Source organism: Dermochelys coriacea, chromosome 23, assembly GCF_009764565.3.
Source record: "Dermochelys coriacea isolate rDerCor1 chromosome 23, rDerCor1.pri.v4, whole genome shotgun sequence".
NCBI classification, from domain to species: Eukaryota; Metazoa; Chordata; order Testudines; family Dermochelyidae; genus Dermochelys; species Dermochelys coriacea.
This window is the reverse complement of record NC_050090.1, coordinates 6,778,169-6,790,549: the sequence shown is the minus strand read 5'-3', so window position 1 is coordinate 6,790,549 and position 12,381 is coordinate 6,778,169. Positions and strand designations below refer to the sequence as shown.

Genomic DNA, 12,381 nt, shown 5'->3' with positions numbered 1-12,381 from the left:
TGGAGCATCTCTGGGGGTATGCAGGAGAAATTGTATAATGGTGGATTTTATTTACTAATTTATTGCATTTTCATAATAGGCCACTCAGATGAAGCTTTAAAACTCTGGGAATTTGTTATATAAACTACAATAATTAATTTACCTCAATGTACCAATGAGAACACAGATGCACAGACACATTGACGTACTGTGATTGGAGTTGAAGGCTCTGTACAGCATGGGTTCAGTTGCCCAGCAACTGGCCAGTCTCTAACTCTCTAACTGAGCTCAGAATTTAGGATTTTTTTTATTCCAGTTGTATATGTTTCCCTATATGTCTGTATGTAACAGTGAAGTATGGACAAATGACAAGATAGGTAGTGCTAAGAAGGAACACAAAGTATCAGTGATAAGGGTAGGGGCATGCAGGCAGCTGGTAAATCTGGAAGGGGATATGTAATAAGAAGTTGGGAACCTCTGCTCTAGTTCAAACCAGCAAGAGTTCCATGCTCCACTCTGCAGCGGAAGGCAAAAAACCCTCAGGGTCTGTACCAATCTGATTTATGGAAAATTTCTTTGCAGGTGCAATGTTTAGCCCACTGGGCCATCTTCAGTCCATGCACTATGCTTTTCTGGGATAATGGGTAAACATCCTCCCCATAAAAAGACAAAAAGCAGAGGAATGTAATAGGAAGAGAGACTGAGATACAAACCCTTGTATCAGAGGCCTGGCATGAGGCCTGGGCTGAAGTAGTAGTCAGAACTTTACTGATATAAAGGAAAGACAAGCTGTGAGCAAGAGGCAGGACCTGCTCACAGAATCTGGCAAGAACAGGGCTGAAACACACATTACTAAGAAGTGCTAGGCACAGAGTACTCATGCAAACACATCGCGATATCCAGTAGTACCAGAACATCCCGATATCAAAGATGGTACAAAAATATTCCCTAAGGATAACAGGAACACACTGATCCCTCCTGAAAGATAAGGTCAGGATGACAGTACATCATAGAGATGTTTTGATCAAACCAACATGTACATGGTGATGGGTGATAACTAGCCACATAAGGAGTAGTAACTGTGTCAGACGGGCAGTATGTAACTTGTTTGTATTGGGGTGTAAATATGTATCTCAGAGGAGTGTCTTTGTCTAGCCTAGGGAGCAATGGAAAGTCCCACCGTTCACTGAGCTGGTCCATTGTTACGGGCATACATGTATTAATGTTACGGGAGAGTCTTCAGGATACTAGTACTGTACTTAGTCAGCAAGAAACCTGGCCTGGTGACTTTGTACCTTGGTGGATCTTGTGGTATTGGGTGGTTCGCTCAAGGTCTGCTGTGTTGGCTGTCTGCGCAGAGCTGGGGCAGCACACAGGGAGAAGGCAGAGAACACGCACGCAGCCGAACATCTAACCACACCTGTTTCAGCACTTTACTCCTCTGATGGTTAGAAACTTTCAGCTAATTTTAAGCCTAAACTTGTTGCTGGCCAGTTTATATTCATTTGTTCTTGTTCTAGCACTGGGTCTTAACTTAAATAATTCCTCCTCTCCTGGTGTTTATCTCTGTGATGTATTTATAGAGAGCAATAATATCTCTCCTCAGCCTTCATTCTGTTAGGCGAAACAAGTCAAGCTCTTTGTCTCCTCTCATAAGGTAGTTTCTTCATTCTGTTGATCATCCTAGTAGCTCTTCTCTGCACCTGTTCCAGTTTGAATTCATCTTTCTTAAACATGGAAGATCAGAATTGCATGCAGTAGTCTAGATGAGGTCTCACCAGTGCATTGTATAATGGTAATTACACTTCTCTACCTCTGTTGGAAATATCTTGTCTGATGCATACTAGGTTTGCATTAGCTCTTTTCACGGCCACATCACATTGGTGGTTCATAGTCTCCTCTGTCACTTTCAACTGATACATCCCCATCTTAAAGCAAAAAATTTTCCTTAGTCCCTAAGTGCATGACCTTTTGTTTTGCATACTCTGGGTTAATTAATAAGTAAAAAGTGATTTTATTAAATACAAAAAGGAGGATTTAAGTGGTTCCAAGTAATAATTTCCCTAAGTTAAGTATCCTCACAGCTTCTTGTCAGCTATCTAAATGGGCCATCTTGATTATCACTACAAAAGTTTTTTTTCTCCTGCTGATAATAGCTAATCTTAACTAATTAGCCTCTCCCGGTTTGTATGGCAACTTCCAACTTGTGTGTGTGTGTGTGTGTGTGTGTGTGTCTCTATCTCTCTATCTATCATCTTCTTACTATATGTTCCATTCATCCGATGAAGTGGGTTGTAGCCCATGAAAGCTTATGTTCTAATAAATTTGTTAGTCTATAAGGTGCCACAAGTACACCTGTTCTTTAGACAGAACAAAGTAAATTACCAAACAAAACAAAATAAAACACGCAAGGCTAAGCCTAGTTTCAGAGTAGTAACTGTGTTAGTCTGTATCCACAAAAAGAAAAGCCTAATACAGTAAAAACTAAATGCAGGTAAATCTCGCCCTCAGAGATGTTCCAATAAGCTTCTATCACAGACTGGATGTCTTCCTGGTCTTGGCCCAATCCTTTCCCCTGGTACAGGCCTTGTTCCAGCTCAGGTGGTAACTAAGGGATTTCTCATGACTGCAGTGCTTTTGTTCTGTTCCACCCCCTTATATATCTTTTGCACAAGGCAGGAATCCTTTGTCCCTCTCTGGGTTCCCACCCCTCCTAAATTGAAAAACACCAGGTTAAAGATGGATTCCAGTTCAGGTGACATGATCACATGTTACTTTAAGACTTCATAACCCATTTTTCCAGCACACAGGTATACAGGAAAACTTATAAGTAAACAGAGCCATCTACAATCAATTGTCCTGGTTAATGGGAGCCATCAAAATTCCAAACCACCATTAATGGCCCACACTTTGCATAATTACAATAGGACCTCAGAGTTGTATTTCATATTTCTAGTTTCAGATACAAGAATGATAAATTTATACAAATAGGATGACCACACTCAGATTACAAGCTTTGTAATGATACCTTACAAGAAACCTTTTGCAAGAAGCATATTCCAGTTACATTATATTCACACTCATTAGCATATTTTCATAAAATCATATAGAATGCAGCGTCACATACTGCATTTCCTTTGTCTAGAATATCTGTTATCTTCTCAAAGAAAGGTTTCAGAGTAGCAGCCGTCAGGAACAGTATCCCCGATAATGTCACGGCTAACCTGGTGGCTGAACTTTGTGACTTTGTCCTCACCCATAACTATTTCACATTTTGGGGACAATGTATACCTTCAAATCAGCAGCACTGCGATGGGTACCCGCATGGCCCCACAGTATGCCAACATTTTTATGGCTGACTTAGAACAATGCTTCCTCAGCTCTCGTCTCCTGATGCCCCTACTCTACTTGCGCTACATTGATGACATCTTCATCATCTTGTCCCATGGAAAAGAAGCCCTTGAGGAATTCCACCATGATTTCAACAATTTCCATCCCACCATCAACCTCAGCCTGGACCAGTCCACACAAGAGATCCACTTCCTGGACACTACGGTACTAATAAGCGATGGTCACATAAACACCACCCTATACTGGAAACCTACTGACCGCTATTCCTACCTACATGCCTCTAGCTTTCATCCAGATCATACCACACGATCCATTGTCTACAGCCAAGCTCTACGATATAACCGCATTTGTTCCAACCCCTCAGACAGAGACAAACACCTACAAGATCTCTATCATGCATTCCTACAACTACAATACCCACCTGCTGAAGTGAAGAAACAGATTGACAGAGCCAGAAGAGTACCCAGAAGTCACCTACTACAGGACAGGCCCAACAAAGAAAATAACAGAACGCCACTAGCCATCACCTTCAGCCCCCAACTAAAACTTCTCCAACGCATCAAGGATCTACAACCTATCCTGAAGGACGACCCATCACTCTCACAGATCTTGGGAGACAGGCCAGTCCTTGCTTACAGACAGCCCCCCAATCTGAAGCAAATACTCACCAGCAACCACAAACCACACAACAGAACCACTAACCCAGGAACCTATCCTTGCAACAAAGCCCGTTGCCAACTCTGTCCACGTATCTATTCAAGGGATACCATCATAGGGCCTAATCACATCAGCCACACTATCAGAGGCTCGTTCACCTGCGCATCTACCAATGTGATATGTGCCAGCAATGCCCCTCTGTCATGTACAGTGGTCAAACTGGACAGTCTCTACGTAAAAGAATGAATGGACACAAATCAGACGTCAAGAATTATAACATTCAAAAACCAGTTGGAGAACACTTCAATGTCTCTGGTCACTCAATTACAGACCTAAGAGTGGCTATTCTTCAACAAAAAAGCTTCAAAAACAGACTCCAACGAGAGACTGCCAAATTGGAATTAATTTGCAAACTGGATACAATTAACTTAGGCTTGAATAGAGACTGGGAATGGATGAGTCATTACACAAAGTAAAACTATTTCCCCATGGTATTTCTCCCCCCCCACCCCACCCCACCCCCACTGTTCCTCAGATATTCTTGTTAACTGCTGGAAATAGCCTACCTTGCTTGTCACCATTAAAGGTTTTCCTCCTTTTCCCCCCCTGCTGCTGGTGATGGCTTACCTTAAGTGATCACTCTCCTTACAGTGTGTATGATAAACCCATTGTTTCATGTTCTCTGTGTGTGTGTATATCAATGTCTCCTCTGTTTTTTCCACCAAATGCACCCGATGAAGTGAGCTGTAGCTCATGAAAGCTTATGTTCTAATAAATTTGTTAGTCTCTAAGGTGCCACAAGTACTCCTTTTTCTTCTCAAAGAAAGAGATCAAGTTAGTGCCAGGCCATCTGCCTTTTGTAAAACCATGCTGTATTTTATTTCAGGTACTGTTTACATCTGTCCTTAACTAACTTTCTTTCAGAATTTGTTCTAAGACCTTGCATACAATTAAAGTCAAACTAATGGCCCTGTAGTTTCTCAGATCAGTTTCTTTTCTTACATATAGGTATGATATTTGCAATTTTCCTGTCGTAGGATATGGACCCCCAAGTTTGCGGATTCATTAAAAACGCTTGCTACTGGGCTGGCAATTTCATGTGCCAGTACCTTTAATATTCTTAGATTGAGGTTACCTGGACCCTTCAGTTTGGTCCCATTAAACCATTTGAATTTGGTGTCTACCTCAAATTTGGTAATTTCTCCGTCCATAGCCTTGTTCTCATTAGCCACCCTTCCACTGCCCCCAAGTTCCTCATTACCTTGATTTAAAAACTGAGGCAAAGTAATCATTTAGGTATTGGGCCATACCTGCGTTATCTTTAATCTTTACCCCATCCTCACTGCATAGTGGTCCCGGTTCTTCTTTTCTTGTGTTTTTTTTTTTTTTTTTAATTTATATGGCTAAAGAACCTTGTATTGCTGGTTTCTATTTTCCTTTGCAAGATCCAACTCTGCTTGGCTTTTGGCAGTTCTCACTTTTTCTCTGCATTTTCTGACCTAAACATGAGTTTATTGAAAATAGATTTTTGTCAGATTCTCTTTTATGAGATTATAAGTTTGGTTGATAACCAGAGTATTGATGTAATACAGGTCTATAAGGCATTTGTGTTGGTAGCACACAACATTTTGATGAAAAAACAGAATGATTCAGAATCAACATGGCATACATTAAATGGATTAAAATCTGGCTAGCTGAGAATTCTCAAAATATAATTATAAACAGGTAATCATCATCTTGGCCCTATTTTGGTGGGGCTGGCAGGCTCCCTACCTGACTCCACGCCTCCCCGGAAGTGGCGACATCCCTCAGCTCCTAGGCGGAGGTGTGGTCAGGCAGCTCTGCATGCTGCCTCCGCCAAGAGCGCTGTCTCCACAGCTGGGAACCGCTGTGGGGGCAGTGCCTGCAGGTGGAGGCAACGTGCAGAGTGCACTGGTCGCACTGCACCTCCCGCTAGGAGCCAAGGGATGTTGCTGCTTCTGGGGAGGCCTTCTCACCCCAAGGTAAGCGCTGCCCAAAGCTCTTACCCCTTCACGCCCCAACACCCAGCCCCCTCCCACACCCAAACTCCTGCTACTGCTGCTGGGAGAGGGGTGTGGTGGCCTGTGACTTCCCCAGCAGCAGCCAGTGCAACTGCCCCAGGGGCCACCTGAGCTGCTCACGTGGCCCCCGGGCTAGGCGCACCGGCCGCTGCAGAGGTCACGGAAAGAAGTCACGGATTCCATGACTCTGACCTCTGTGACAAACTTGCAGCTTTACTGGTAAAGTTTACAATGACACAAGTGTGGGGGAGTGGTAAATACTGAGAAGGACTGGTTGCTGAAACAGAGTGATTTGGATCACTTGATAAGCTGGGTGCAAGCAAATACATATATTAATATAGCTAAATGCAAGGCCATAAATGTAGGAATCAGGAATGTAGGTCACGCTTACAGCATGGGGGACTGTACTTTGGAAAGCAGTGACTCTGAAAAAGATTTGAGGGTCATGGTGGATAATCAGAAAAAGTTATTGTGTTCATTTTCCTCAGCCACTATATAACTGCAGTACGCCCAGTGAAAGGGGCTTCTCCATATTGTTCAAGAATGTTACAAGAAACTTCCTCCAATTTTCATTTTCATTTCATTTTCAACTACAGCCTCTGTTTTTCAGACCAATCATTACCTTTGGGCCTACTTGCCTTGTAGAGTATCTATAAAGGATTTATTAGTTCTAGTGGCTGCTTGGAGACAGCAAAGGTGTCACATTTACCCTCTTTTTGGAATACCTCGTACAGGCTTATTTGGACGAGTAGACTAACTGCTGTACAGCAGTTAACATCTCATTCCTGTAGTCTTTCAGCCAGGAACAAGTCCCCTTTCCCCAGTGAAGATTGCTCACTGTAGTTGCAGACGTGAGCTGTTGCATGGTATTTCTTTCAAATGAATATATTCAAAGATTGTTTCCACATTTCTTCAGATGGCCATATCCGTATAGTCATCAGCCAATCTTGATGAAGTTCCTCTGGATGCTGGGCTCATGCACAGAGTTCCTGATCTCAGAGCCATTGACTGAAAATGTCCTGCTACCAGCACTGGGCACAGCACCTCATCAGGATGCTCTGAAGATTCCCGCTTGAGGTGTTCTAGGCAAATCTGCTCAATCCAAATAGAGTCCTTAGCCCCATCCCAGTCTGAAAAGGTTTGCTCTTTTTCCCCAAACTGGCAGGATGTGGTATAATGGCTGGAGATGGATATTCAAAGATTGGTATCATTTTGTTTCTTACCTTAGAATTTCCTTTTTACTTATTTGTAAAGATCTTTCTACGTAATCTGTTCCTATGATGATCAAGTTTTTCAGTATTTAAAAACAGACTATTACAATCAGTACTGCAGATGGATCATTATTGCTATGGTAGCCCAATGTCAATATTTATTTTTTGGTGTACCTCTCCTCACCTCAAAGCTTGCCTAACTAGCAGCTTACAAAGTGCCTCGAAGGCCACCAGAGGAAGTGAATTCCATGAGCAAGAGCCATTGACTGAAAATGTCGTGCTACCAGCAGTAGATTTTTATCCTAGGAACCCATGCCAAAGTGCCCAGCTTACCTTAGCTGATCTAATGGAACATGAGTGGATGGAACATGTTTCTTGAGTAACTGGGTCCCAAACCACTGAGGTCTCACAGATGCTTTCCCCTGTCCAGCTAGCAGCTAGAAGAAGAGCAGGTGACAGCTAAAATACAAACTAGCCTAAAACGAAAAATGACTAACACCTAGAGGATGCATCTTAGTTGTTCTCTGGGGAATTAACAAAAGAAGCAAGGATGTCTGAAATCACTCATCTTACTTACTTTGAAAATCTGGAGAGCCATTCTGGCCTCTTCACTTCAGCAAACTCCTCACTTCCCTTTATATTTCCAAGGCATTTCCTCTGAAACAGTGAAAAGGCACTGCCCATGATCAGTTGAATTGCATAATGCGGCAATTTGCTGGCAATCCACTGTTTGAAGCACTAGGTGTTACTGACTAGAGGGGAAACTTGTCATTCCTATATTTTGTATTTGTTACTGGCAGGCTGAATTCTGGAATGCGGTATGTTTTTTTTTTTTTTTTTTTTTCCAGAGTCTATGTTCCTTATAGCTGGTTGGACAGTCGCTAGTAGTTGGATTAAAATGTTTGTTGCTGAGATATACATATATATACCCAAAATCTGTTTCATGGGTGAAAAAAGAAAATGGTCTTATGTTTAAGGCACAGGTCTTAAGGCAGGGAGATTGGTGTGATATTCCCTTCTCTGTCACAGATTCATGATATGACCTTGAGCAAGATATTGCTCCTCTGTGCCTTAGCTTTTTCTCATCTTGAAAATCATGATATGTTACCTCACTATTTTTCCTAGAGAGTTCAATAACGTTTGTAAAGTGCTTTGAGAGAGACCCAGATGGAAGGGCAGATCAGGCAAAGTATATGCAGAGTCTGTGCCCAGCTGACTTGAGTAGAACTTAAATGTGCTTTGAAAGTGTGCAATGGCTACATGTTTTTGTTTTGTTTTGTTTGTCATCTCACCCCTCTGCCTTCCTTTTCCAGACTAACTGTCTGCAGTACCTGGATGCTCGGAACACTCCTCTGCTGGATCACTCGGCGCCATTTGTTGCTCGGGCTCTGCGCATCAGCAGCACCCTGGTAGTGTTACACTTGGAGAACGCCGGCCTTTCTGGGCGCCCGCTCATGCTACTAGGTGAATAACCTGGAGAATCTTGTTCACAAGACATGGTCTGTTTCCTGGAGTAATCACATGTGATTGTCTCTTCTTTGCATCTAAACGCCTTTTATTTACTTGGATAACTTCTTTGTTTTTAATGTCTTGAAAAGAGAGGACAAACTATTCTACGTCAAGTGATTGTCCAGACTTGTTCTACTGTTGGTGCACATGTGCCCTATGCATGTGAGAACCAATTCTTTTGGTCAACCGTGTCCACTGGCTGTGCAGTCACACATCCCACCCAAGGGTATAAAGGGCAGAGTGGCCCCAACTTTCCCTCAGTTACTTTTTACCACCCACGGCAGTGAGATGAAACCCCTCCTGTGTCTGCTTATTTAGCACATACTGTGATTGTACCTAGACTTGTATAGAATATTTAGATAGTGTAGTTAGTACCGCACCTCCATGTCAGTCTTCTCTGAAATGCATTCAGCTCCACACACAGGGCCACTTAGGCAGAACTGCAAGGTCTCAATGCATGGATGAGACAATGGTGTAGGGAGGAGGGTTTTAGATTTATTGGGAACCTTTTGTGGGAAGGAGATGCCCATACAGGGTCCACCTAAAGTAAAATAGAACCAGATTGCTGGCATGTAAAATTAAAATACAGCCATATTTTAAGTAGCCTGCTTCATTGTCTCTGGGGCTAGATCACCCTCTTCAAAGAGACGATTAACCTTTTCAGATGAGCCAGTTGGTACAGCCATAGGTACTTGAAAGGCAGGAGGAAAGATAAGAACATCAACTCCAGGGGAAGAGCAACCATTCCCTGCTGTAATATTCTTATTGTTCCCTGATAAATCTGTGAATCCATCCATGTTGGCCTTCACTGATGGCTTTAAGGTATTCCAGGATCTGATGAAATGTGTGCTGGAAGCTTTAGACGTAGCCCTGGAAGTGGTTCAAGAGAAGCATCACACACTCTTGGACATTCTACATCCTTCTACACCAACGAGGCTTGCCATCCCCATTAATAAAGGCTGCAAAAACTGTCTGGAATCCACCTACATCCATCCAGGTCACGTGATAAAGAGCAGATGGGAGATACGAAGTTCCTGCTAAGGAATTCACATTTTTTTTTATTCACACCAGTTTCTGAGCACCAGTTTCTTCTATGGTGATAGCAGTTTAGGACTTCTTCGGCCACAAGATGTATTTGTAGGCTAACCTCCAGTTGAGGCTGGCCTTCCTATCAGGCCCTCCTCCCAAAATGACTGTCTAAACTGGGACAGCGTCTCAGTGTATAGACAAATGGCCAAAGGAGCAGCACGACAGTCTTAAATGGTAGACACACCTCTGACTGCCCACACTTGCTATACATTGTGCTGATGCATCTGTTACAGTACTCATAATGACCATATTTCATAGATGGAAATCAGCATCATGCAGGTGAAGAGCTATCAATCCATCCAGCCCACAGGAAATGATTCCTGGCAGGAGCATCCTACTGCCAATACAGAGTCCTGCCCTTTTGTCTTTCTTATAGCATCAAGGACTTTCACCAATAGGTAAAAGCTGTTCTCAACCAACTTCTTCATCAAACACGGCCAGCCTACGGAGGACTGTTGCGCCGGTCAGTGACCATGGTGATGCACAAGGCAATGTGCAGTGAAGTTTCCAGATCTGGCTCAATCCTACTAATCTATGAAATTTTGGCGGTGCCAGGTCAAGTCACAACATGCACCCCTTTTGAGTGTTGATGGAGAATTTGAGAGCACAGTGTCCTGAAGAGTTTTTGTCCATCTTGACGAAATGGTCAAAGAGCATGCAACACTGCTTTTGAATATAATCACTGGTTGAAGGGAGGTTAGATCTCTGTGAGATTAAAAGATTTTGCATTAAGTTAAACCACTTTATGTTCAGGATTTGGCATTGACAGCATGTATGGAATGCCTCCAGCTGCTCCAAGTCTGAATAGAGTAGGGTCCAGGTTTCTGACATTTGTGGCAATACAGGTAATACACAGTTTTGATAGATCCAAAAAGCTCAGGATCAACACAGACATGTTCTTGTGTCCACAAGTGAAACATAGACTTTATGCAGGAGGCAGGAGGACCTAGTAATTGAAGAATGTCCAGTTTGCTGTGACTACTTGAACTCTGCTTGCATCCTAGGTAGATAACCTCATCAGCACTCTTGATGGCACTCACTGCACTGGGGGGTTCTGGTGGCCCAGTTCTGAATTTCTGGGCCATGATCTTCTGCCATGAGACATTCAATCCCATATTGTGGATGGTGTCTTGGGGATGTTGGTGGGAGGGGCTGAAATTCTCTGACTTCTCAACAAACAAGTGAATGTTGTTCATATAGTCTTGGTCAGCAAACCCTTCATGATCATCCTTGATTCTGACATGTGGTGTGGCAAGTACTAATATCCAGTCAACAGCTCAACAGAATAATGCTGGGGTGAGAATGCATCATTGCTGCACACCTGGGGATGTGTAGAAATGCGACCAAAGCCATGAACCAATGTGCACTCTTGCTCCACTACTGTTCTGAAGATCATACACCAGGTTTAGCAGAACATCTAGAACTGAAACTTCTTTCAGTGCAAGCCAAAGTGCTGACCTGTTGACCAAATCAAAAGCTAATGTGATGATGATGATGATATATGCCACATGAAGTGAGTGGTTAATTTCTCAGTACAGTTCATCTAGAAGCCGAAGGGTAAGAACAGTGTCCACTGTCAACTGTTCAATAGTTGAACACGATTACTGTAGATGGCGATGTCTACTAAGGAGTGGCTGCCTTCTACCAAGAAGAACATAAACAAAGACCTTTCCAGGGACTGATGATGAGGAAATCAGATTGTAGTTGCCTTGCTCGAGGAGAGATCCTGTGCCCTGGTACGCTCTGATACCGTCTTTCAGTTCTGTAGGTACTTGGCCTGTTGCCCATGCTTAAAAAGAATTGATGTAGGCCAATGCTTACTGGTTCCAAGGCACCTTTCAGCAACTGGGTCGGAATACCATCTGGTCCAGCAGCACGTCTATTCTGTAACTTTTGGTTGGTCTTTCACAGGTCCGCGAGTGATGGAGGATCAGTGTTGTTGTGCAGTTTGTCAGGTCACGTAGCTTTGGACAGTCATGAGCAGGTGCATGGTTCAGCGCACTTCCATAATGTTTTTCATCTGTCCAGGACCTCATCCATGTTGAGCAGGGAGAGCCATCTAGTTTCATAATGGGGGATGTTAAAAGGCACAAGTGTCTGAAGCCAGTTATTCAGTGAAAAAAGAAAAGGAGTACTTGTGGCACCTTAGAGACTAACAAATTTATTAGAGCATAAGCTTTCGTGAGCTACAGCTCACTTCATCGGATGCATTTGCATCCGATGAAGTGAGCTGTAGCTCACGAAAGCTTATGCTCTAATAAATTTGTTAGTCTCTAAGGTGCCACAAGTACTCCTTTTCTTTTTGCGAATACAGACTAACACGGCTGCTACTCTGAAACCAGTTATTCAGTGGTGTCATATGATGTAGCATTATGTATGCTACACTCCAGGCGATCTTCACATCATCTGAGAGGATACCGAGGTTATATATATGCTCCTCAATGGGCCGTGTATATTTCACGGCATCAACAGGATCCTCAGAGAGACAATGGACATTGTACTGTTGGTGGATGTCTGGCTTACAAGGTGGTGGAAGAGAGACA

The 12,381-nt window shown here is 43.1% G+C and overlaps 1 protein-coding gene across 4 annotated transcripts in view; it reads left to right on the top strand.

Moving 5' to 3' along the window:
* PPP1R37 (protein phosphatase 1 regulatory subunit 37) overlaps window positions 1-12,381 on the top strand; it is a 187,542-nt gene that overhangs the window by 118,516 nt on the left and 56,645 nt on the right. For all 4 annotated transcript variants that reach the window (XM_043501696.1, XM_038381594.2, XM_038381595.2 and 1 more), the window contains exon 6: window positions 8,554-8,704. In XM_043501696.1, coding sequence (XP_043357631.1) covers window positions 8,554-8,704 — 151 coding nt within the window. The remainder of the gene's footprint in view (window positions 1-8,553; window positions 8,705-12,381) is intronic.